This window comes from Capra hircus, chromosome 29 (assembly GCF_001704415.2).
Source record: "Capra hircus breed San Clemente chromosome 29, ASM170441v1, whole genome shotgun sequence".
In the NCBI taxonomy this organism is placed as follows: domain Eukaryota; kingdom Metazoa; phylum Chordata; class Mammalia; order Artiodactyla; family Bovidae; genus Capra; species Capra hircus.
In genome coordinates, this window is record NC_030836.1 from 44,380,322 (window position 1) to 44,401,683 (window position 21,362).

General features: G+C 59.2%; 3 protein-coding genes across 5 annotated transcripts; 1 reads left to right on the top strand and 2 right to left on the bottom strand.

Annotated features, from left to right (window-relative positions):
• On the bottom strand, positions 1,461 to 5,039 carry CFL1 (cofilin 1). Its single transcript, XM_018043098.1, has 4 exons — positions 4,804 to 5,039; positions 2,670 to 2,977; positions 2,327 to 2,403; positions 1,461 to 2,123 (listed from the first exon to the last, which is right to left on the bottom strand). Exons 1-4 carry the CDS (start codon positions 4,804 to 4,806, stop codon positions 2,011 to 2,013), a joined length of 501 nt encoding a protein of 166 aa, XP_017898587.1. The 5' UTR covers positions 4,807 to 5,039; the 3' UTR covers positions 1,461 to 2,010.
• MUS81 (MUS81 structure-specific endonuclease subunit) lies at positions 5,161 to 13,323 on the top strand. 3 transcript variants are annotated; one of them, XM_018043096.1, is made up of 18 exons: positions 5,161 to 6,524; positions 7,182 to 7,364; positions 7,594 to 7,807; positions 7,903 to 8,032; positions 8,254 to 8,339; positions 9,303 to 9,401; positions 9,493 to 9,561; positions 9,716 to 9,801; positions 10,100 to 10,240; positions 10,420 to 10,515; positions 10,597 to 10,718; positions 10,812 to 10,909; positions 11,467 to 11,583; positions 11,675 to 11,770; positions 11,961 to 12,089; positions 12,169 to 12,272; positions 12,771 to 12,854; positions 12,941 to 13,323. In XM_018043096.1, exons 3-18 carry the CDS (start codon positions 7,673 to 7,675, stop codon positions 13,005 to 13,007), a joined length of 1,659 nt encoding a protein of 552 aa, XP_017898585.1. In that variant the 5' UTR covers positions 5,161 to 6,524; positions 7,182 to 7,364; positions 7,594 to 7,672; the 3' UTR covers positions 13,008 to 13,323. The 3 variants fall into 3 exon arrangements, with proteins under 3 accessions (XP_017898585.1, XP_017898584.1, XP_017898586.1); XM_018043095.1 differs by lacking the exons at positions 5,161 to 6,524; positions 7,182 to 7,364 and adding an exon at positions 7,371 to 7,454; XM_018043097.1 differs by lacking the exons at positions 5,161 to 6,524; positions 7,182 to 7,364 and adding an exon at positions 7,399 to 7,473.
• EFEMP2 (EGF containing fibulin like extracellular matrix protein 2) lies at positions 13,330 to 20,733 on the bottom strand. Its single transcript, XM_018043094.1, has 11 exons — positions 20,488 to 20,733; positions 20,062 to 20,179; positions 19,784 to 19,832; positions 18,934 to 19,140; positions 18,240 to 18,362; positions 17,860 to 17,976; positions 17,596 to 17,715; positions 15,588 to 15,707; positions 15,374 to 15,500; positions 14,942 to 15,137; positions 13,330 to 14,078 (listed from the first exon to the last, which is right to left on the bottom strand). The coding sequence occupies exons 2-11, from the start codon at positions 20,170 to 20,172 to the stop codon at positions 13,917 to 13,919; spliced, it is 1,332 nt and encodes a 443-aa protein (XP_017898583.1). The 5' UTR covers positions 20,173 to 20,179; positions 20,488 to 20,733; the 3' UTR covers positions 13,330 to 13,916.

Here is a 21,362-nt window from a genome sequence, read left to right on the forward strand (position 1 = left end):
CAAGGCCTCAGTGAATGGTAGGACAGGGCTGGGGACAGAGGAGTCATTCGAGGGGGGGGAACAGCAGGGAGGAGACATCAAGACCCTCTCCACAGGCCAGCACCCTGCTTCTCCGGAGCACCCCTGTCATCCTCAAGGGGGAGCCTTAGAGCTACCAAAAGCCCCCAGATCTCCCACTCGACAAGCTGCCTTCCAGCCCTAGGAGCCACTTGCCATGCCCCTTCTCAGGGCAGGCCCCACCCGTGCCCCAGGGTGCTAGGCCCTGCCAGAGGGAGAGAGCAGCATGGACACCACACTTGGCCAGAGGTAAGCAGAGCCCTAACCTGGAAGCCCAGGGAACAGTGACCTCCCCTCCGCAGAGGCTGAGGGACAGCCTCCACCCATGCTGGCCCGAGTTCATTTGTCTCTCGCCTGTTCACAAATTAAAAAACCTGGTTTTATAAGGAGGCGTGCTTGTCCTGACATTCCAGTTCCAGGGCCCACCAGGTATAGCCTCTACCGGGGGACCATGGTAGAGGCCAGATCCTGGGGGACACCCCTGCAATGTGTTCAGTCACTCTGCAGAGTGCTAGGAGGCTCTCTGTACAAAGGGACAAGATCCCGAACTTGGAACCCAGGAGCAGTCAAGGCATGCCACCACCCCCTTATAAACCCTGGTACAGGCCACACATAAAACTAATCATAAATCCTCTGCACCCATGATCCAATACACCTTCCTGCCTCCCTCTCAGAAATACTGTCAAGTTCCAAGGAACAGTCTTCAATTCCAGGCAGCTTTTTAGCTGATGGGGAAAGTATAATCCTGCATTACCACCACCCCTAGGGCAAGACTTCCACCTTTACCTATGGGGCAGGTGAAAACCCAAGTACAGTCTGGAAAAAGCCCACAGCAAAGTTGGCAAGAGGCTTGAGGCTCCAGCCAACACCCTCCTGGTTAAACACCAGGAAGGTGGTGCCCAAGACACCTGGGTCTGATGTCCTGGGCTCCACCTGGCCTCTGACTCACAGCAGCCAGTAGACCCAGCCCTCATAAATGAGTCAGCCACCCAGGGTAGAAGGCAGAGCAAAGACCAACTACTGAAGGTGGAGAACAAGCTCAAGAGGCAGCCAATGACTTGCAGTCTCACGGCCCACATCTGGGAAGGCTGCATGGGGAATAAGAAGACAGGCCTCACTGTCCTGTTGCCCACCTGGATCAAGGCACAGAAGCAGCCAGTTCAGGCATGAAGCCCCTCTGTTCAAGGGACCCCTGCAGGGAGTAGCAGACATACCCTGGCTACCTCCTAGCCAGCCAGCCTGGTGCCAGCTATAAAATGAAGAATGGGAACTGTCAGAAAAGGAGGCTCAGCCAGTCACAGGGGTCAAATGAGGGTGTGTGGGAGCTGGAGAGGTGGGTACAGAGGAGATGCTACTCGTTCTCCCACACAAGGTCCCCAAGAGCCCCAACCTTGAAACAGACATCCCATTAGTGAGCCTTTTTATTGTGTTTTTGTTTTTTTTTTTAAATTGAAGGTCCCTTACTGGTCCTGCTTCCATGAGTAGCTGTGACCAGAGGAAAGGGGGGAGGGGAAGCAGGCGGCGCAGGGAGGGTCATCTCAACAACATTCCATTTATACACAGAACTAAACAGACAAGCACAGAGTCACTATTGCGGTTAGAAGTTGGCAGCACGGGAAAGGGGAGGAACAGGTGGGGGACTGGGGTGTCGTTAAAAAAAATACAGGCCCCCCCCAAACAGGGGTTCCTGGTGGGGGGGGAACTTGGTCTGTTTCAACCCAAGAGGAATCAAGATCAAAAGCAGTTTGGGAAGGCCAGAACCGTCAGGGGTAGAGGGAGGAGGAAGGTCCAGGGGGTGGGGTGGGGGGCTGTTTGGCAATTGGGGTGAAGGGACTGCCCTCCCCCTGCTGGGATCCCCCCAGCCCCTCCGGTCTGGCAGGAAGGGGGCAGCCTGCAACCCCCGTGGGCAGGTCTGGGGCTGCCAGATGCTCCAGGCAGGGGGCTGGAGGGGGCTCACAAAGGCTTGCCCTCCAGGGAGATGACAGCGCTGCCCCCCAGCTTCTCTGCAAGGGTGCAACGGTCCTTGACCTCCTCGTAGCAGTTTGCTTGTAATTCATGCTTGATCCCTGTGGGGAAGAAGGGGGAGCATCTGTGAGCAGGAAGGGTGGGGGTGGGGGGTATTGCAGCTGGGTAGGAGCCAGTCTGAACAGATGGAGGGGACCAGGCTGCCTTCCAGCAGGCAGGAATCTCTTGGGCCATGCCATTCACCCCACCCAGCGGCCAAGGCCCAAGCACCAGGGCATATGGCTCCACCAGTGCTGGCTCTTACCTGTCAGCTTCTTCTTGATGGCGTCCTTGGAGCTGGCATAGATCATTTTGCTCTTAAGGGGTGCACACTCAGGGGCCCTGGAAGAGAACAGAATCAAGAGAATTTGGCTCCAAACCCAGCAAGTACCCTCAAGCAATAAATAACTTCCAGAAACCCCTGAGCTGGGCCCAAGCATTCACGCTTTCATCAAGTTCCTCATTGACAAGCCTTTTATTACAACACCCTCCTCTTGACACGCAGGTGTCTGGATTAAGCAGGAGCCACAGACCTTCCTGTCCTGGAAAGGGGGGTGGGGCAGAGCTAGAGCAGGTGAAAGGACAAAGTGCCTACAGGAGCAGCTCACCAGAAGATGAACACCAGGTCCTCCTTCTTGCTCTCCTTGGTCTCGTAGGTTGCGTCATAGAGGGCGTAGCGGCAGTCTTTGTCTGGCAGCATCTTGACGAAGGTGGCATAGGGGTCGTCTACCGTCTGGCCCACATCACCCACCAAGATCTCCTTGCCCTCCTCCAGGATGATGTTCTTCTTGTCCTCACTCAAGCAGAAGAGCACCGCCTTCTTGCGCTTCTTCACTTCCTCTGGTGTTGAGGACTTACGCACTTTCATGTCGTTGAACACTTTGATGACCCCATCAGAGACAGCCACACCGGAGGCCTATAGGATGAGCCACATGCACCTCGTAAGGAGACATGCCCTGAAGTCCCTCTTTTGCTTTGTTAGGAGATCTATCTAGAGGCCAACAAAGTATAGTCCTCAGCCCCAAGAGGTTACTACTAATCCCCTTCCCAGGACTAGTGGCACTATTTTCCCACCCAGGTCACCGTCAAAAGGTAAGATGTGACACAATCCCAGAATAGCAGCCAAAGAAAAAGAGACCTTTGATCGCATAATTCAACAGCATTCCTCCCCATCCTGACATCCTGCAGGCTAGAGATCCAAGATCTGTGAGAAGCAGAGCCTCAGCCAAGATGTGAGTCCAAAATTAAAAGAACCGACAGACTACTGACCCCGTTTTCTACCCAGTCTCAGCTTTTGCATTAAGTGCTGACTCAGAACTTCACGTAGAGCAGAAAGGGATCCAGATCCTAGTCATCTCTATAGAACCAGAACCCACCAACGGGGCTCAACAGTTCTAGCATGCCCATCAGCACGGTTCAAAGCAGTTATTATACAAGGTATTCCTTCTCTGCTGGGGTCTCCCCAAACCAAAGCAACAACAAACCCCTAATTAAGGCCCTACATGGGAAAAATGCAGGCCCCCAAGTCGCTGATAGGAGTCAGCGGTCCAAATTCAAGTGCCCACAGTCTCTGAGAGCTCTTTAAACTTCTAGGTCGTGTTGGGGGACACCCTAGCCAGGAGAGGCAGTGACGGTCCACGGTGAAATCTGCCCCCGCTCCCGGAACTGCAGAGGAAGCCGGCCACGTGATTGAGCCGCTTCCGGAGTAGGCGGTGAAAGCAGATCGGCTAGCGTCAGCCCCCTCCCCGAAAAAAACTCGTACCCAGCGGCAGCTGCATCTCAGAAGGCCTCAACCCAATGCAATAGCCTGCGCCGACGAACTTATCGGCCCCCTGCGCTGCAGGCCTGGGCAAGTTACACAACCTTCGGCTCTCGCAGCCCTCGGGCCGAACACAGGGGACGGGGTGGTTTCCGGGCGGTGCCCGCCTGGGTCACTTCCCTAAACGCGGCTCCACCCTCAGGCCCCATCCGGGAGAGCCGAAGGCCCCGTTAGTCCACGGCTTCTGGCCCAGCGGCCAGGCCTGACCGTGTGCGCACGCGCCGGCCGGGAGCGCCGTCCCAGTCTCTGCCGGGTGTACTCCGCGAACCCGGCTCGCCTTCAGGGGCTCGCTAGCCCGGGAGGGCCGCCGAGGACTCCTTCGCGGTCCGCTCTGTGGCGCGCCGTGCAAGCCCCTAATCGCTGGCGCCTGCGCCAGGACACCCCCGCATCCCCCGCCAGCCGCGCCGCCCCCGCCCCTCGCGGGCATCCCTGCCACCTGCTCTCGAGACGGACCCCGCTCGAGAGGGAGGGTGACGCGGAGACAGGAACAGCCCTTGGGTGGGGCGCGCGCGCCAAGACCGCTCGCGCGCTTTTCCTCCATCGCCCCCGGGCCAGGTTTGGATGCCGCGTGTTCCAGTCGAGACGCGCGTCCCCGAGAAGCGACTCTCGGCGGCCCCGCGAGGGGACGGGCGCGCGCGCGCCCTGGACCCCTCCCCCACGGCCCTGGGCCGCGCGGGCGCAGCAGCCGGGTGGGGGAGGGGAAGGGAGCCCAGGGGGCGCGCGAGCGACGTCCGAGCCAGCCCTCCCCGGCGCCCGCGGGCGCGCACGCGCGTCCCGGCGCCGCCCGCCCCTCAGCACGAGACCCTCGTCCAGCCCCGGGAGCTCGGGAAAGGAGTGCCGACGTCGCGCCCCCGTTCCCTCTCGCGCGCCCAAATGGTCGACTCGCGGCAGCCTCCCCCGCGGCGCCGTGGCCTGCCGCTCACCATGTTTCCGGAAGCGAAAAGGCGATAACTAGGAGAGCCAAAAGACGAGAGCCGCTGCAGCTGCTGCCGGGATCCGACTGAACGCGGCCTCTCCCGGCCCCTTCCGTTTAGTATGAGCCGCACAATGAGGGGCGGGGCGGGCTTCCGGGGCTCCCCCTGCGGGCCGACGGGAAATGAAGTCCGAGGGCCCTGCGCCGTCTTCGGGCTCGCTGGGTAACAGAGTCTTCTTCGTCTGACGGCCTCTGAGCGCCACGTTGCATCCTGGGAAAAGTAGTCCGAAACAGCAGAGAGAGGCGGGGCTGTGGCGCGCAGAGCGCACCCGTTGGTCGAGTTTCCCAGGAAATGCTCCGAGCTCAGAGAAGGCCTCAGCGTTTGGTAATAAGACCTGAGAATAAACCCTGGCTTCGCGGCTCTTTACCCAGTAGCGAAACGATTTTCCTAAGCGTCATCTTGGCACTTTCCGGATACCTTGGTATGAAAATTTTCAACGAGTTAGTATTTAACTTTTCTGAACTGAAGCACCTATTTATTCTTTTTCCTGGGATCCAGTCCTAAAGCAAGGAGAATCGCAAGTATAAGGCCCCTCCAATACAATAAGTATTCATGAAGTCTACTCCATGTTGTCTACTGAGAAAAGGTATATGCAACGTCAATAAAATGAGGAAAAAAAAAACAAAGGAAAGGCTACAAGGAAATGTTTGGAAATAAGAGATTTGTACCAAAAGGTGTTTGGCAAATTAATGAGGCAATAAAGGTAGAAGGGGTTTTGTGCATTCGATTCAAAGAGTATGTGCTTTTCTACTAGACAGTGAAAAGAGGAAATAGATATTAAACCAGACTTGAGTCTCATTCTCGAGTTGGTAACCAGGCATATGGTTAATTAATACCCTCAGAAATTGAGGCAAAAGTTCTGTGAGAGCATAACCTTCAAAAAAAACCAAACTGGGGTGGGGGACTCCGGAAACATTTCGTTGGTCTCGAAGACCTCTTAGTCTGCAGGAAGAGAAGACAAGGTCTCAAACAAGAGGCCCGGGGCATTGATCCTACACACAAAATAAAGGGTGGAACAATAAACAGCTGGAAGCCTGGTCTTTAGGACCCGGCTAGCGACACCCGAGTGGGGTACGTCGCAGAGCATGCTGGGGATTGTAGTCGGGGACATCCCGTCGCACCGCTCACCAACCTAGCTCCGAAGGAGCCTCAATGGGGGGGCCGCAGCTCAACCGCCGCCTCCCGCTGGAGACCCGGCCGGAGATAAGGCTGGCTCCACCTTTGCAGAGTTTCGGAGTTTCCTAGAGCAACGAGGAGGGGGAGGGAGACTTCACAGTTACCCTGGAGACGCGCTCCCGCCCGCCCCTAGCTGCGGGATGCCCTAGATGTCCTTATTAGGACAAGAGACTGAAGGGGGCGGGGCCAATCCGAAGGCCGGCGACAGGCTCCTTATAAGGCAGCGTCGGGCGGGAGGCGGGAGTGTGGAGCGTGATAGCGGGTGAAAGATCGGGGATGGGCGGGGCTTGAAAGGGCGAGCCTGGAGCCTTGGCGCTCGCCTCTCCGCTCCGTTCCGCTCCGGTTCGGCCCCCGATCTGCATCTCTCTACTTCCGGAACAACCCCTGACGGCTGCTCTAACTCACTGAGTAGACTCGGGCTCAACTGGGACCCCTGTGGATAGTTTCCATCTTAACCTCCGAGGGTCCCCCACCTCCAACGAGTCACAAAAACGGTGAAGTGTTTTCCTTTGTCCGAGCTTCTTACTCCCAGGCTGCCACCCCGAATCTAACAACGTGCACATTTCAGCCCCTCTCACATCCCCCGATGTCTGGTGGTGGTTTAGTCGCTCAGTCGTGTCCCGACTCTTGAGACCGTATGGACTGTAGCCCACCAGGCTCCTCTGTCCATAGCATTCTCCAGGCAAGAATACTGGAGTGGGTTGTCATTTCCTTCTCCAGGGGATCTTCCTGACACCAGGGATCGAACCCAGGTCTCCTGCACTGCAGGCCAATTCTTTACCGACTGAGCTCCCACCTTTGTTCCCTTTCTACTTGTTCTCTGTCCCTATTCCCTGTCTTCCAAGCTTTGAAGGCCTTCCCTGCGTGTCCCCGGCTTCACGGCCCTCCCCCATAGCCCAGGGTGGAGGAGCCTCAGCTCAGGATAACCGTTTCCTCGAAGGGTTCTTCAGCTCCTCGAGTTACCTTTGTGTCCTCATCCCCTGTGCTGCTGCTGCTGCTGCTGCTAAGTCGCGTCAGTCGTGTCCGACTCCGTGCGACCCCAGAGACGGCAGCCCACCAGTCTCCCCCATCCCTGGGATTTTCCAGGCTGGAGTGGGTTGCCATAAAGTCCCTCCTACAAAACTACCTGCACGCATTTGTTCCCCCACCAGTAAGGCGAGCGCGGAGAAAAGGAAAACGAGCCAGGTTGTCTACACGGTCCTCCGCTATAGCGAGACTGAAATCACCTCGGCACGCGCCGCCCCAGCCAGACCTCCCAGCCACAGGGGGCGCTGTCCACATTGTCCCCCTCCTTCCCTGCACAAAGAGGACAACCCCTCGCTCTGGAATCTGTGGTGAGAGGAAGAGGCCGGTCAAGGCCTGGTAAAGGAGGAGGGGCGCGTCCAAAAGGCTGGTCCTGTCTGGGAACGGCGGGAGGTTGAAAGGTGGTAGATACAGCAATCGGTACCAACCACTTAAGAGTAGTACAGGGGCGGGGAGGGCGGCAGAAGGCTGTCCTCTGGTTAATGCCCCGCGTTGGGACCACGTGATTAGAGCGGTCCCGCCCTCCTCCCCCGGAACCAGGTGTTCGAATCCCGTCTCCAGAACTAGAAGCATCTCAGTCCTACCGGCGTGAGGCGCCAGAGGAACCGCCCTGCGGCTCATGGCAGCGCCCGTCCGGCTGGGCCGGAAACGCCCGCTGCCTGTTTGCCCTAACCCTCTCTTCGTACGCTGGCTAACCGAGTGGCGGGACGAGGCAGCCAGCAGAGGGCGCCGCACGCAATTTGTGTTTCAGAAGGTGGGTTCTGGCCGGGCCGGATGGGGAACAGGTGCAGGCCGGGACGAACAGCCAGGCCCACCCTGACCCAATCCTGTACCCACTACCCCCGCCAGGCGCTACGCTCCCTCCGGCGGTATCCACTGCCCCTGCGCAGCGGCAAGGAAGCTAAGATCCTCCAGCACTTCGGAGACGGGCTTTGCCGTATGTTGGACCGGCGACTGCAGCAGCACAAAGCATCAGCTGGTGAGCGCTGGGAGGATTCGGTAATCCCCTGAGCCTCCCCCAGGTGCAGCTTTTGTACCCACCCAGGATACCTTGGCTTCATCTGTTCAAGTTCAAGTTGCTCTTTGACCTGGGGCTAGTGGCTCTTTCAGAGCCCGACTGCTCTCACCAACCACTTGAGCTGGCAGCATCCTGCCTGCTGGATTTCAGGGTCCGGGGTTGACGCTCTTTTCCTCCCACAGGTGACCATGCCCCGTATTCACCGTCCGGAACCAAGAGCCCAGCCCGGGAAAGGCCACCTGCTGAAGTCCAGGACTCTTCCATACCAGTGAGGAAGGAGCAGGGGGAGTAGAGGGGAAAGCAGGAGCACCAGGAGTAAGATTTTTCTGGCTTGGGGGACTTAGCTGTGCTGGGTCCTAATCCCACCTGGCTCTGGGCAATTTACTTTTCTCATCTGTAGGTGTGGATAGTGAAGTCGCTCAGTTGTATCCGACTCTTTGCGACCCCATGGACTGTAGCCTACCAGGCTCCTCTGTCCGTGGGATTTTCCAGGCCATAGTTCTGGAGTGGATAGCCATTTCCTTCTCCAGGGGATCTTCCCAACCCAGGGATCGAACCCGGGTTTCCTGCATTGTAGACAGATGCTTTACCGTCTGAGCCACCAGGGAAATCTGACTTATAATACAGTCAGTTGAGAGAGTTCCATGATCAAGCCATTCAGGGGGCTAAGCCCAGTAAGTTGTAGAATTTGCTGTTGAGTCTTCTTGCCTTACCTCCTCTGTCCTGTGCGAGAACTGAGGCTGGGCCAGGTAGATTACGCCCCAACCCCATCCCCTGAGACTGTCCACCGTCTCATCCCAGGTTTGCAGGAGATCATCCTATCACGTGGCCTGTGTGACAAACTAGACAGTTACAAACTAGTTGCAAAAACTAGAGAGACAGCTGAGTGACTTGTGTTGTGCTTAGCCTTTCAGTTGTGTCAGACTCTTTGTGACCCCGTGGACTGCAGCCTGCCAGGCTCCTCTGTCCACGGGATTCTCCAGGCAAGAATATTAGAGTGGGTTGCTGTGCTGTCCTCCAGGGGGTCTTCCCAACCCAGGGATTGGAGCCAGGTCTCCCACATTGCAGGTGGATTCTTTTACCATCTGGGCCACCCAGGAAGCCTCGCTGAGTGACTTGCCCAGGGTTATTTGACCTGCTGAGATAGGACCTGAACCTCAGCTCTGCCAGCGAATCTGTCTACAACAGCTGGTTGGTTTGGGGTTCAACCCCGCCCCCCTGTACCTTTCAGGTCCCAACCCAGCTTAAAGTAGGAGGGCCTGGCAGCTATTGGCCAACTCGGCACTCGGGAGCACGTGCAGTCCTGCTGCAGCTGTACAGGGAGCACCTGGTGAGCACCTGCCAGGCTGGGAGTCGGGGGACTGAGGCAGTGGGCCTGCTGCCTGGGCACTATGTTGGTTACGTTTCTGTCTTGGTTACAGAATCCTAGCGGCCAGGGCTTCCTCACCAAGGAGGAGCTGTTGCAGAGGTGTGCCCCAAAGGTTCCCAGGGTAAGCACAGGGGCGAGAATGGAGCCAAGTGGCTCTGGATCTGCCCCTGAGCCCTCCAGAGGCTGCCCTTGGGAGAAAGCAGCAGCATGGGGCACGAGGAGTGGGCCTGTGGTAGACCTGGGAGCTCTCTAAGGGTTTCCTCCCCTGTGAACAGGTGGCCTCTGGAAGTGCTCGCCCCTGGCCAGCCCTCCGTTCCCTCCTCCACAGGAACCTGGTCCTCAGGACACACCAGCCAGCTAGGTGGGGCAAACTCCTGGGGTGCGGGAGACAGGGCGGGAGAGCAGGCATGCCATGCTGAGGGTGGCCGTGCAGTCAGAGATGTGCTTGTTGTCAACCTGAGGAACGGCCCTGGGCAGGTCCAGAGGAAGCTGATCTGGGGGGCGAGAACTTGGCCGGAAGGAAGGAGGTTGGGGAGCCCCGGGGCTTGTTTGTAAAAGGTCGCCAAGGCGGGTGAGGCCAGTGTAGCTGAGGGGGCCAGCAGGAGAGCCTGCCAGGCATGAGTGAAAAAGGAAGATCTGTGTTCTTCTCCACCCGCCAGGTACTCACTGACCCCGCAGGGTCTGGAGCTGGCCCAGAAGCTGGCTGACTCAGAGGGCCTGAGCTTGCTGAATGTGGGCAGCGGGCCGGAGGAGCCCCCTGGGGAGGAGCCTGAAGTGCCAGAAGCGGCTTCCGCTGAGCTGTGAGGAGGAGGGAGTGAGGGGGAGAAGACGGGAGCAGGAGGGGTCCCCGAAATGAGGCCGAGACCCCACCCTCCCTCCAGCGGCTCCAGCTGAGCTGTGGCGGCCCCGCCTTCCGTGGGTTAGGGGAACAGCAGTCCCGGCCTGGCTCCAGCCAACGCCCACCTCTTCTCCCTGGTAGTGGTGCCAGTGAAGGGAGCGCCCAACAGCCCCCGCTGGAGCTGGGGCCTGGAGAGTACAGGGTGGTGTTGTGTGTGGACGTCGGCGAGACCAAGGGGTGAGCAAGGTGGGCCTGGTGAGGGAGAGAGTCGGGGGATGATGGCCGATGCTGACTTGGGCCTCGCACGTGCAACTCCAGGGCAGGCCACAGGCCAGACCTGCTCCGAGAGCTGCAGCGGCTGCACGTGACACACATGGTACGCAAGCTGCACGTCGGGGACTTCGTGTGGGTGGCCCAAGAGACCAGTCCCAGAGACCCAGGTAAGGGGTGCGGACAGGCAGGTGGAGGCCAGAGGCAGGGCGTGGTGGGTGAGGGGCTATGAGCTAACGGGATCCTTCTTGGCCTCTGGGCAGCACGACCTGCAGAGCTAGTCCTGGACCACATCGTGGAGCGAAAGCGGCTGGATGACCTGTGCAGCAGCATCATCGACGGCCGCTTCCGGGAGCAGAAGGTCCGTCAGGGGGCTCACTCCCTCGCCCGCTCGGGGGCACTTCCGGGTGGTCTCCAGGCAGAGCTGCTGCAACTCCAGCCACATCCCCTCTCGAGCTGGTCCAGGGTGGCCTGAACTCAAACTCCCTTGGGCCCCTCTGGGCACACAGTAGGTGTGCAGGGTCCCTGGGCGGAGCTGAGGAGCACATTAAGGACCCCTAGGGGGTCCAGCTCCTGCAGTCCAGAGTTGACAAGGCTCTCCTCTCCAGGGTGGGGCTGCAGGGGCTCTGTCTCCGGGCTGGCTGCTGGGCTGACCCCACGGTGAGGCCACATGTAGGCCAAGGGAGGCTTGAGGAGGGATGGGCATCACTCAGATGGTGGTGGGGCTTTCCATGGGAGAGCAGCAGCGTAAGCCAGGGTGTGGAGGCCCCTGTGAGGCAGGTGGAGAAGCTCGGGAGGATGAAGTGGCTGGCGAACTGGTGGGACCAGGGTCTCATGACGCTTTTGAGGGTGGCGTGGTGGACAGTTAGCGTATGAGCATCCAGGCCTGACCTGCCCGACCCCTGTCTGCCTGCCCAGTTCCGGCTGAAGCGCTGTGGCCTGGGGCGCCGAGTGTACCTGGTGGAGGAGCATGGTTCGGCGCGCAGCCTCAGCCTCCCTGAGAGTACACTGCTGCAGGCTGTCACCAACACCCAGGTGAGCCGGGAGGGTGGGCCGGGCTGGCAGGGGGCCTGCGGTCGGTGGCTCCGCTTAGGAGCTGCCTGCTCCTGTGGCTCCCCTTCCCCAGGTCATCGACGGCTTCTTTGTGAAGCGCACAGCAGACATTAAGGAGTCGGCTGCCTACCTGGCCCTGTTGACGCGGGGCCTGCAGAGGCTCTACCAGGTGAGCAGACTCCACCGGGCACCGTCTGTTCACCACCGGCCCCTCACCTGGGTGCTGTGCTCCCATGAGGAAGGCGAGGAGACTGAGCTCCCTGGTCTCAGGCTGGCCCCCTGAGGCCTGGGATGGGGCAAGGCCTGGCTGGTGGTGGCCCCTAGAGCTCTGGCCGGGCCTCAGTCCGCTCTTCCCTCAGGGTCACACCCTCCGCAGCCGCCCCTGGGGCACCTCTGGGGACCCTGAATCAAAGGCCGGGCCCTCCCCAAACCCGCTCTGCTCGCTCCTCACCTTCAGCGACTTCAACGCGGGAGCCATGAAGAACAAGGTACCGCCTCCGCCCAGCCCCTCCTCCGCCCGGGCTCCGGCCCCCCACCACTCCTGATGCAGCACTGCCCCCACTGCAGGCCCAGTCTGTGCGGGATGTGTTTGCCAGGCAGCTCATGCAGGTGCGTGGGGTGAGCGGGGAGAAGGCAGCAGCCCTGGTGGCCCGGTACAGCAGCCCTGCCAGGTAGGTGCTCACGGAACCCCTGTCCTCTGCTGTCGCCCGCATCCCCCCTCTCAGCATGGGCATCAGCTCAACCAGTGCCTTGTGGGTGGTTGGGTGCTATGAGGGCTGGACTGACCCCGCTGACACCTGAAGGGTTCATGGAGGTCAGGTGGTGAGGAAGACAGAGCTACCCAAGACCAGACCGAATCCCGGGCACTGGGGAGGGGGAGACCTGGCATGTAGCAGAGAAGGCTTCCCGGAGGAGTGGGTAGACCATGAAGACTGGGCCAAGAGCAGCCGTTCTGGGAAAACACTTGCAGGAGCACGAAAGGAGGGTGAGCAGGATGGAGCAGGGCCTTGAAGGCCGGGTTCGGAAGGGCGGCCGTGGTCCTGACTCCTCCCGCCCAGGCTGACCCCTTCTAGCCTGTCTCCCGTGATTCTGGCCTGAGCTACTCAGGGTGGGCTAGCAGTCAGCTGTTGTCAAGACTTAGAAAATCCAACTCCCCATCCCACCCTCAGCTTACTGGCCGCCTATGATGCCTGTGCCACCCCGAAGGAACAGGAAATGCTACTGAGCACCATCAAGTGTGGGCCGCTGCAGAGGTGAGGGCAGGAGGCAGAGCCTGCAGGGGGTAGGTGGGCCGCCCTCGGCCGGGGCCTGACTCCTGCCTGCCTCTCTCTCTGCACAGGAATCTGGGGCCCGTTCTGAGCAGGACCTTGTCACAGCTCTACTGCAGCTGTGGCCCTCTGACATGAGCTATGTATGCCACAAGACAGACCCCCATCTTCCCAGACCACCCAGTCTTTTAAGCAGAATCTTTGGACTACAGTAAATCTTAAGTGTTTGCATTTCTACGTGTTAGAAGGGGAATACCAGGCCCCAGGGGTCTTGAAAAATATCCAGGAACTGGGGAGACTGTCAAGTCCAGTTTTTAAAACTGAGCTCCTTGGGACCCTTGGGGTTCCCTTTCAGAGCACTGCTAGGGAAACAGAGTCAGGGAGGCATTGCAACGTTGAATCGAGTTCATGTCATCAGAGTTCTCTGATCAAATAAAATTTCCTTTGATGAGAAGTTCTGTAGCTTGGAAAAGAAAAGTTTATAAAGCGCTAACAATCCAGTGGCCTCATTTTATGGATTGGAACACTGAGACTCAGAGAGCTGCTAGGATTTCTCCAAACTGATAGTTTGAGGCCAAGCTGGGATTGAAACCCAGGGCCTCCTGGCACTGTCTAGAGCAGGATTCTTCAGCCCGCTGCAGACCAGCCAAGTCCAAGTTTCTGGGCTGGGGCCTGGAGTCTGCAGCCTCGTTACCTCCTCGCTGCTTGGGTGATTCTGGTGCCCATGGTATGTAGGCCAGTCCCAGCCTTGGGGGTGCAGCTCCCAGCTCCTGTCAATGGGGCCCTTCAGCCTGGGCAGAAACACGCCCTGTCTTTAGGTGGACGTGGCCCGCCTCCCATGAGCCTGGCCTTTCCCCCCTCCGGGGTTCACTGCAGTGTGACCCCCCCACCTCAGCCACCAGAACTCCTTCTTTCTCCCTTTATTGCCTTTCTCTCTCTACTACCCTTCACAAGAGCATCTTTCCTTTTAGCAGAACAGTCATCCCTGAGCCCCAGGCTCCTCAGCTACAGAGAACCTCCCCTTCCCTGAGGGCCCCCCACCCCCCCTCAGAAGGTGTAGGCCCCCACGAAGACGGTGAGTCTCAGTACAGAGCTGGCCCGGTAGCTCATGAGGGAGTTCATGGTGACCATCTCCAGGTCCAGCACGTACTCCCGGGGGCCCGTCACAGGCCGCGCGAGGACCAGCATGGCGCTGACATTGTTGATTTGCTGCAGGGTACAGTGGGTGGGGGGGACACGTGGATTGCATCAATGTACGCACCAGAACCTACTCCCGCATCACCTCGCTGCCCCGCGTCTGGCACCCACACCCAGTTGGCTGCACAGTGCAGAGTGCCCTGGCCAGCCTGCAACCCCAGGCCCTCACCCAGCTCCCTGACCCCCTTGACATCTGCACCCTGCCCCAAAGAAATACCCTCCTGGTGCTCTGCCCGCCCTTTGCAGCTAGTTGTTCTTTTGTCAACCACGGTCAGCTGATGATTCAAGGCCCAGGGTGAGATTCTTGGGAACAGTAGGGCCTTTGGTGATCTGGGGCAGGTAGACTCACCTTCAAAACACTCAATTCCAGAACGAGAAAGCCAGCACTGGTACCAGACAAAGCATTATGGCCCTCACTGTGAGTCACATCTGGACTGCTCCCTCCTCAGCTCCACTAGCCCAGAGCTGGAGTCTCAGGCCCCAGGCCCTGTACTAGCCCCTGCTGCCTCTCTCCCTCCAAGACCCAGCTCCACTTGCCTGCCTTCTCACACTCTGCTGCGTCTGTTACCTTCAGCCTCTCAAGCCAGCCCCTTATCCTAAGGGTGAAGCAATCTAAGCCGGATACGCAGACCAGTGCAGGGACTCAAACCCCAGCGTCTGAGTGCCTTGCTAGGATTGCATTTAACTATCTGTAGTTTGTACCAATTTATAACACTCCTACCTTTCTACAGAAACTGACCCCTGGGGTTAGGGGTTACTTTCAGAGGAGAGGCAGGGTTATGATCGCATAGTTGAGTCTTCCACTTAAGATTTCCTGGAACTCAAGTTGGGGATTATGCAAGTCACTTGAGGGGTGGGGTTAGGGAGAGCCTTACCCTAATGTAGAAGTCTCCCTGCGAGTTTCCAGCACGGATCTGAAAGGCATTGTAGGCACCAGGGTAGACGGAGGTTGCTTGGATTTGGAACACGTCCGCCGGTACGCTCCGCTCCGAGGTGATGCTCATATAGCGGTGCACGATGGATGAGGGCTGCTCCCGGCACAGGGGGTTGGAGGCCGGACAGAGACAGCGACTGGAGACCCCAAGATGGGGACACAAATGAGGTTCTAGCCCATCCCCCAAATTTGGCCCACCCCCCCAAAATCAAGGATCTTCCTACTCCTGCTAGAACAGTGTGTGTGGTTTAGTCATGAAGGACTACAACTCCCATCAGCTTTCAGGACTTGGCAGTCCAAATAGGTGCCAGGCAGCCGCAGAGCTCTCTGGGAGTTGTAGTTTCTCCCGTGGCCTGGCGTGGCATTGACTCACTTGTCGGACACCTGGACGTAAGGCTCCACACAGCGGTTGGTGTCCACACAGCGGTAGCCCCCGTGGAAGTTGACACAAGTCTGGGCCTCAGAGCACTGGTGCGCACCCGACTCACACTCGTCAATGTCTGTGCCGGGGGAGAGGGGCTGGAACCCAGATACCAGGCCACCAGCTCCTCACACCCCCCTGCCCACTCTACCCGGGCAACCTATACCTTGGCACAGGCGCGTGGCCAGCAGCTGATAGCCCTGTGGACAGTGGCAGGAGAAGCGGCCTGGCTCGTTGACACAGCGGTACTGGCAGAGGTAACTGGAGTAGCTGCACTCATCGATATCTGGGGGAGGGTGGGGCTGAGGACAGGGCCGGGGCGGCCTCCTAGCTCTGCCCCACACGGGCTTATCCAGAGAGCCTGGCCCCAGGTTAGGCTCAGTACAAGAAGAGGCAGAAGAGAAAAACCCTGCAGCTCAGCAGGGGACAGAGGGTTCAAGAAAGGACTGCCCAGGGGACTTCCCTGGTGGTCTGGTTGTTAAGAATCAGCCTGCCAATGCAGGGGACACAAGTTCGATCCCTGGTCCAGGAACTAAGACCCCACATGCCCTGAGGCAGCTGAGCCCACGTGCCACAACACAGCTGTGCCCTTGCACCTAGAATCTGTGCTCTGAAACAAGAGAATCCATCGCAACAAGAAGTCCACGCACCAGAACTAGAGAAAGCCCTGGCACAGCAACGAAGACCCAGCGCAACCAAACATGAATAATGTATTTTTAAAAATGCGTTTTTCAATGCAGGAGACGTGGGTTCAATTCCTGATTGAGGAACTAAGAACCCACATGCCACGGAGCAAGTAAGCCTGTGGGGCTCAACTACTGAGCCCACACACCACAGACTCAGTGCTGCCAAAAGAAAAAACAAAAAGACTGCCCCACTCATAGACCTGTCTCTGCCCCGAGACTAAGATGATACTAAATGAGACGACTGGGAATCTAGAGGTTTGGCTTTAAATCCTACTGACCGAGTTTGAGGAACCTCTGTTTCCTTTCAGTAAGTAAGTGGATTAGGCCGGATAAGCCCTTGACGCACCCCAGACTGCTCTGGGTTTCAACACTTTGCCCGATTCCTGCAACCTACGATCCGCCCAAGCACAGTCACCTCCTGCCAACTGTGAGCAGCACAGGCAGGAGCCAGGTTTTCTCCTCTGTGTCCTTTATGCTGCCCGGCACCGAGCCAGGCACCAGTGGGGTCTTAACTTGGCAGCAAAGCACAAAGCTTAACAGAAACAGGGTACTTGGCTAGTTGACAGAGAGAGCCCTGGCCGCACCTCACCCCAGCTATGTGACCCTGGGCAAGTCACTCAACCTCTCTTCGTTGAAGTATTTTACCTTATTCTTTCTAATTATCTCCCCAAAAAACTTGAGGGAGGTATTAATGTCAATTTGCAGACAAGGAAAAACTCATTTATTTCATAGGATGTGAGATAAATACTTCGGACACCTGATGTGAAGAACCGACTCATTGGAAAAGACCCTGATGCTGGGAAAGACTGAAGGCAGGAGAGAAGGGGGTGACAGAGGATGAGATGGTTGGATGGCATCACTGGCTCAACAGACATGAGTTTGAGCAAGCTCCGGGAGACAGTGAAGGATAGGGAAGCCTGGCATGGAATTGCAAAGGGTCAGACACGACTTAATGACTGAACAACAAGAACAGTCTCACAGGATTGTTGGCAGACTGCACAGGGCAGGTTCTCAATAAATGCTAATTCACTTTGTAAAACGTTGCTCCTTGGGACAGTATAAGGTCTTGACTGTTGTCATTTTCTCATTTAATTCTCAAGACAACCCATTCTACAGAAGAAGAAATGGACTCAGAGAGAAAAGTGACTTGCTCTGGTCCAGGATTTGCACACATATCAGCCTGACTCCCAGGGAGGGGGGGCACCTCCATCTTTGCTCAATCTCTCTACCGAGCTTCAGTGGGGACCTAATTGCTCCCCTCCATGCCTTCCCCAGCAGGCTGCAAGTTCTGCTGGGGAGCTCTGCAAGTGCCTTGCCCCCTGCTGGGGTAGAGTACACAGGAGGGACATGGGTGCTGGGTGAATGGGACATTAGAGGCATCAAATGGGGGGCTGTGTGGCAAGAGGCTAGGCATGACACAGGCCCTGGGGAACCAGCAGAGACCAGTGGAGACCAGGGGGGAACCAGTGTTGGGAGTGGAGCGCTCACCACTGCAGGAGAAGCCGTCCCGGTGCAGCTCATAGCCCTGGTGGCAGCGACATAGGAAGGTCCCATAGGAGTTGAAGCAGCGCTGCTCACATGGAGCCCCCATGTCACATTCGTTCACATCTGGGGGTGCCAGGAATATGGGGGAGGGGTGAAAACCAAGGAGCAGCCCAGAGCCCCCAGTGCACCTGGGCTGATCAGGAAAGGAGTTCCCCCGCCTCACAGCCCTCTGCCCAGGACCCCAAGCCTGGCCCAGCCCAGCCTTACCCACACAGGAGCGGTTGTTGGGCCCCAGCTGGAAGCCCGGCTCACACTGGCAGCGAAAGGAGCCAGGCAGGTTCACGCAGCGGTGCTGGCAGTAGCGGTACCGACACTCATCTATATCTGGGATGCAGGCAGGGGAAGGACAGGGGAGGGCAGAAGTCAGGTGCCATCCAAGCCAGCTGGGACCCTGCCTCATCACCCACTGTCTTGCCTGAGTCTGGGGGCCTGGGCCAGGCCAGATCAGGCAGGACTCACACACTACACGCACACAGCTCTGTCTGGTGGCTCAGGCAGAGGTGGCAGGGAGCGGGAGTGAAACCTGGGGGTGGGTTGGAATGGGGGTCAACGCTGGGGTGAAAGCCAGGCCACAGGCCCAGACTCACCCACACACTCGGGCCCGATCTTGCGATAGCCATCAGGACAGGTACACTGGTAGGAGCCAGGCAGGTTATGGCACTCCTGGCTGGGGCGGCAGTCGTGCAGGGCCTGGGCACACTCGTCCACGTCTGCAAGACACACTGCTCAGCCCCTGCCTGGGAGCCCGTGCACCACCCAACATGACAAGACTCCTCCACGTGGGAGGACACAGGTTGGGTACCACTCAACTGAGTGTGTGGGTGACTGACACCCCCAAAACAGGAACATGTGGACCCATCGCCCAACAGCACAAATAAGAGTTTACTAGCCTGGAGCTAAAGAGAAAGGCACCCCTAAGCTGGGAGACCCCAAGTCAGGGATACATAGGACAAAGCCCTGCCCATATTCCCAGGGGCACTGACTCCAGGGCCTTTCTCCAAGGTCCATGCCTCCCAGGAGTGGGGTCCAGACCCGGAAGGGCCAGAGCAGAGGCCAAGGGTCAGAGCTCTTGCACGCCATCTGCAGCAGTCGAGGTGCGGGGGGCTGGGCAGAGGGACGGGCACAGGAACTGGGACCACCAGTGGCAGGTAAGGACCTGGGCAAGGGTCTGGATGTTATTCCAGTGCCCTGAGGAGGCTTTTGAGCAAGGGAGGAACATGAGGTATGAGTTTTTAAAAGGCAATTCTAGACACCTGTTAGAAAGATTGGCAGCCTACTCACCCACACAGCGCTCTTGCTCATCGGGCTCATAGCCCGGGAGGCAGGGGTGGGGATGTTCAGCAGGGGGCACAGGTGGTGGGGGTCCCTCTCCGTGCAGATCATTGATGACAGCAGCCGAGCGGGGCAGGCACAGGTAGCCCCCGTAATGGTTGATACATTTCATTTCCCCCTTGCAGGCCTCAGGAATGGTCAGGCACTCATTTACATCTGCGGAGAGGGGCCTGCTGGGCACAGCCAGTCTCCAAGGGTGGACCGTGGAGGGCAGGGGAGGCAGGAGTCCAGCTCAGCCTGCTCTAAGCTGTGTGATGCGGCAGGGCCTTCCCTCTCTACTCCACAAGCTAAGGCTGCCTGCCCCAGACCCCTTCCTGGGGCCTGCCAGGGCTGATGGTGGGGCAGCTGTTCCCCCGGTCACCCGCATTCTCTTGCCCACAAGAGGGTCTCTATCCCTCCCTGAAGCCTCGGCCCTGACTCAACCTAAGAGTAATGTGCAGGCCTCCTGACCGCGCCCCCACCTCTCACTGCTCGCCCAGGGCCTTGATGGTGCAGAGCAAGATAGCAGAGTGATTAGATGAGGTGTCCAGGAACCAGTCCTGTGGTCAGCGCCCTATCGATCTCTGGACTCTAGGGGCTGGGTTGGGTGAGGGTGCCCTGGGTTTCTCTGAGGGGGAGGGACCTGGATGGCTTCTCCACCTCGAGCCAAGCTGGCCCCCTGAGAACCAGAGCAGGCGACATACGGCCAGGCAGAGCGGAGTAAGGGACAGCCACAGGGCTCCTGCAGCAGCTCTAGGAGCTGGGCTTTGTGATCCCTTTTCTGGTTCTCCGGGGCAGGTCGGCCCCCAAGCATACTCACCCCTGCAGTGCTGGCTGTCAGGGTCCCACTCATAGCCATCTGTGCATTCCTACAAGGGGAACCAGAGGTGGCCAGTGGTCACCCCTGGTCCTCTCTAACTGACCAGGCCGAGACCAAGGCCCAAGCTGGGCCACCCTCCTGGCCTGCTCCAGACAATGGCCCCAGCTGCTCCACCAACCAAGGGAGGGCACAATCTTCCCCAGCAGCAGCCACCCCAGGATCCTGGCCTCGGTGTCCCTGCCCAACCCAGCCCAGGCCAGCGGCCCCACTGTCCCCACCGTGTAGCTGTCGGGCTCCTCGGAATCCTGGGGAGACGCTGCCCCCAAGAGCAACAGCAGCAGCGCCCAGAGCAGTAGAGACCCGGGGAGGCAGGAGGCGAAGGGGAGCATCCTGGGGCTGGGAGGTGGTGGGCAGGGGTCAGGGCGCCTTTGCCACAGCAACCCCCAAACCCTGTGCCAGGATTCTGAGCCCCAGCCCCTGCCGCCTCCCGTCCGGGACCGCGCTTGGGGCCCCGGAGCCTCCCTGGGCCGAGGGCCCACTCCTCGCGCGGGCCGGGGTTCAGGGCCCACTCGCCTGAGGCCGCCCCGCCCCCGCCCGGTCCCCCTGTGGCTCCGGCCGGGGAGCGCGGGCCTCTCGGCTCCTTGCTGACGCCGACTCGGCCTAGACTTCTGGCTCGCTCCCTCCCCCCATGGACGGCCACTCACTTGGGCCCGCGACGGCCCCGCGGCCCGCGGCTCCGGCGGCTCGGCTGGCTTCGGCAGTGCCTGCGGCAGACGGACAAGCGGACGGCGCAGCTCCCTGGACGCGCGGCCCCAGGAAGCGCCCCCCGCCCGCCCGCCCGCCGCGGCGCGGCCCACCCCGGCGCCTCCGCCCGCCCCTCAGCGGATTCCTGAGCCCGCGCCAGGGGGAGGGACCCCGACCCCCCGCTTCTCCGCCCCTGGCCGGCCGCAGGCCCCCACCCGGTCCCCCGCGGCGCCGCCCGGAGCCGCCTCCCAGCGCCTGGCCAGGGTCCCCCAGCGCTCGATGCTGGGGGCATTGGTCCTGATGCCAGGCCCCCGGCTCACTTAGGAGTCCGCAGGCTTTCACTGTGCGCACCCCAAAATGTCATCCTGCGCACCTAGACCCTACCTAATCTGTGCCCCAGGAGTTCTTGGGCACCCACACCTCAATGCCGGGGGCCCCAGACTCTGCGCCTCCCAGAATGTCACCCTGGGCACCTGGACCCCACCAAATAATCCTGGGACTTCCGGATTCTCACTCTGCACCCTCCGGAATGTGATTCTGGACACCTGGACAGTCAATCTGGAAATACCAAATCTTTGTCCAGGGTTCCCAGACCCTCGCCTTAAGAACAGATGCTCCCGGGTCCAGAACTGTCCATCTCGGTCCCTTCTCCCCTCCATCCCCAGGGCTGTCGTCAGCCAGGCGGTCCCTTCACTCCAGAACGGCCTCCTCCGAGACCTCAGTCCGCGAGACTACATCAGTTTGGGGCGGGGGCGGCAATTCACTTTTGGCCCAGAATGAATGGAAGCCCCTGAGAAGGCGGGCAGGGCTGAACTCGGGCGTGCTGGACGCCAGG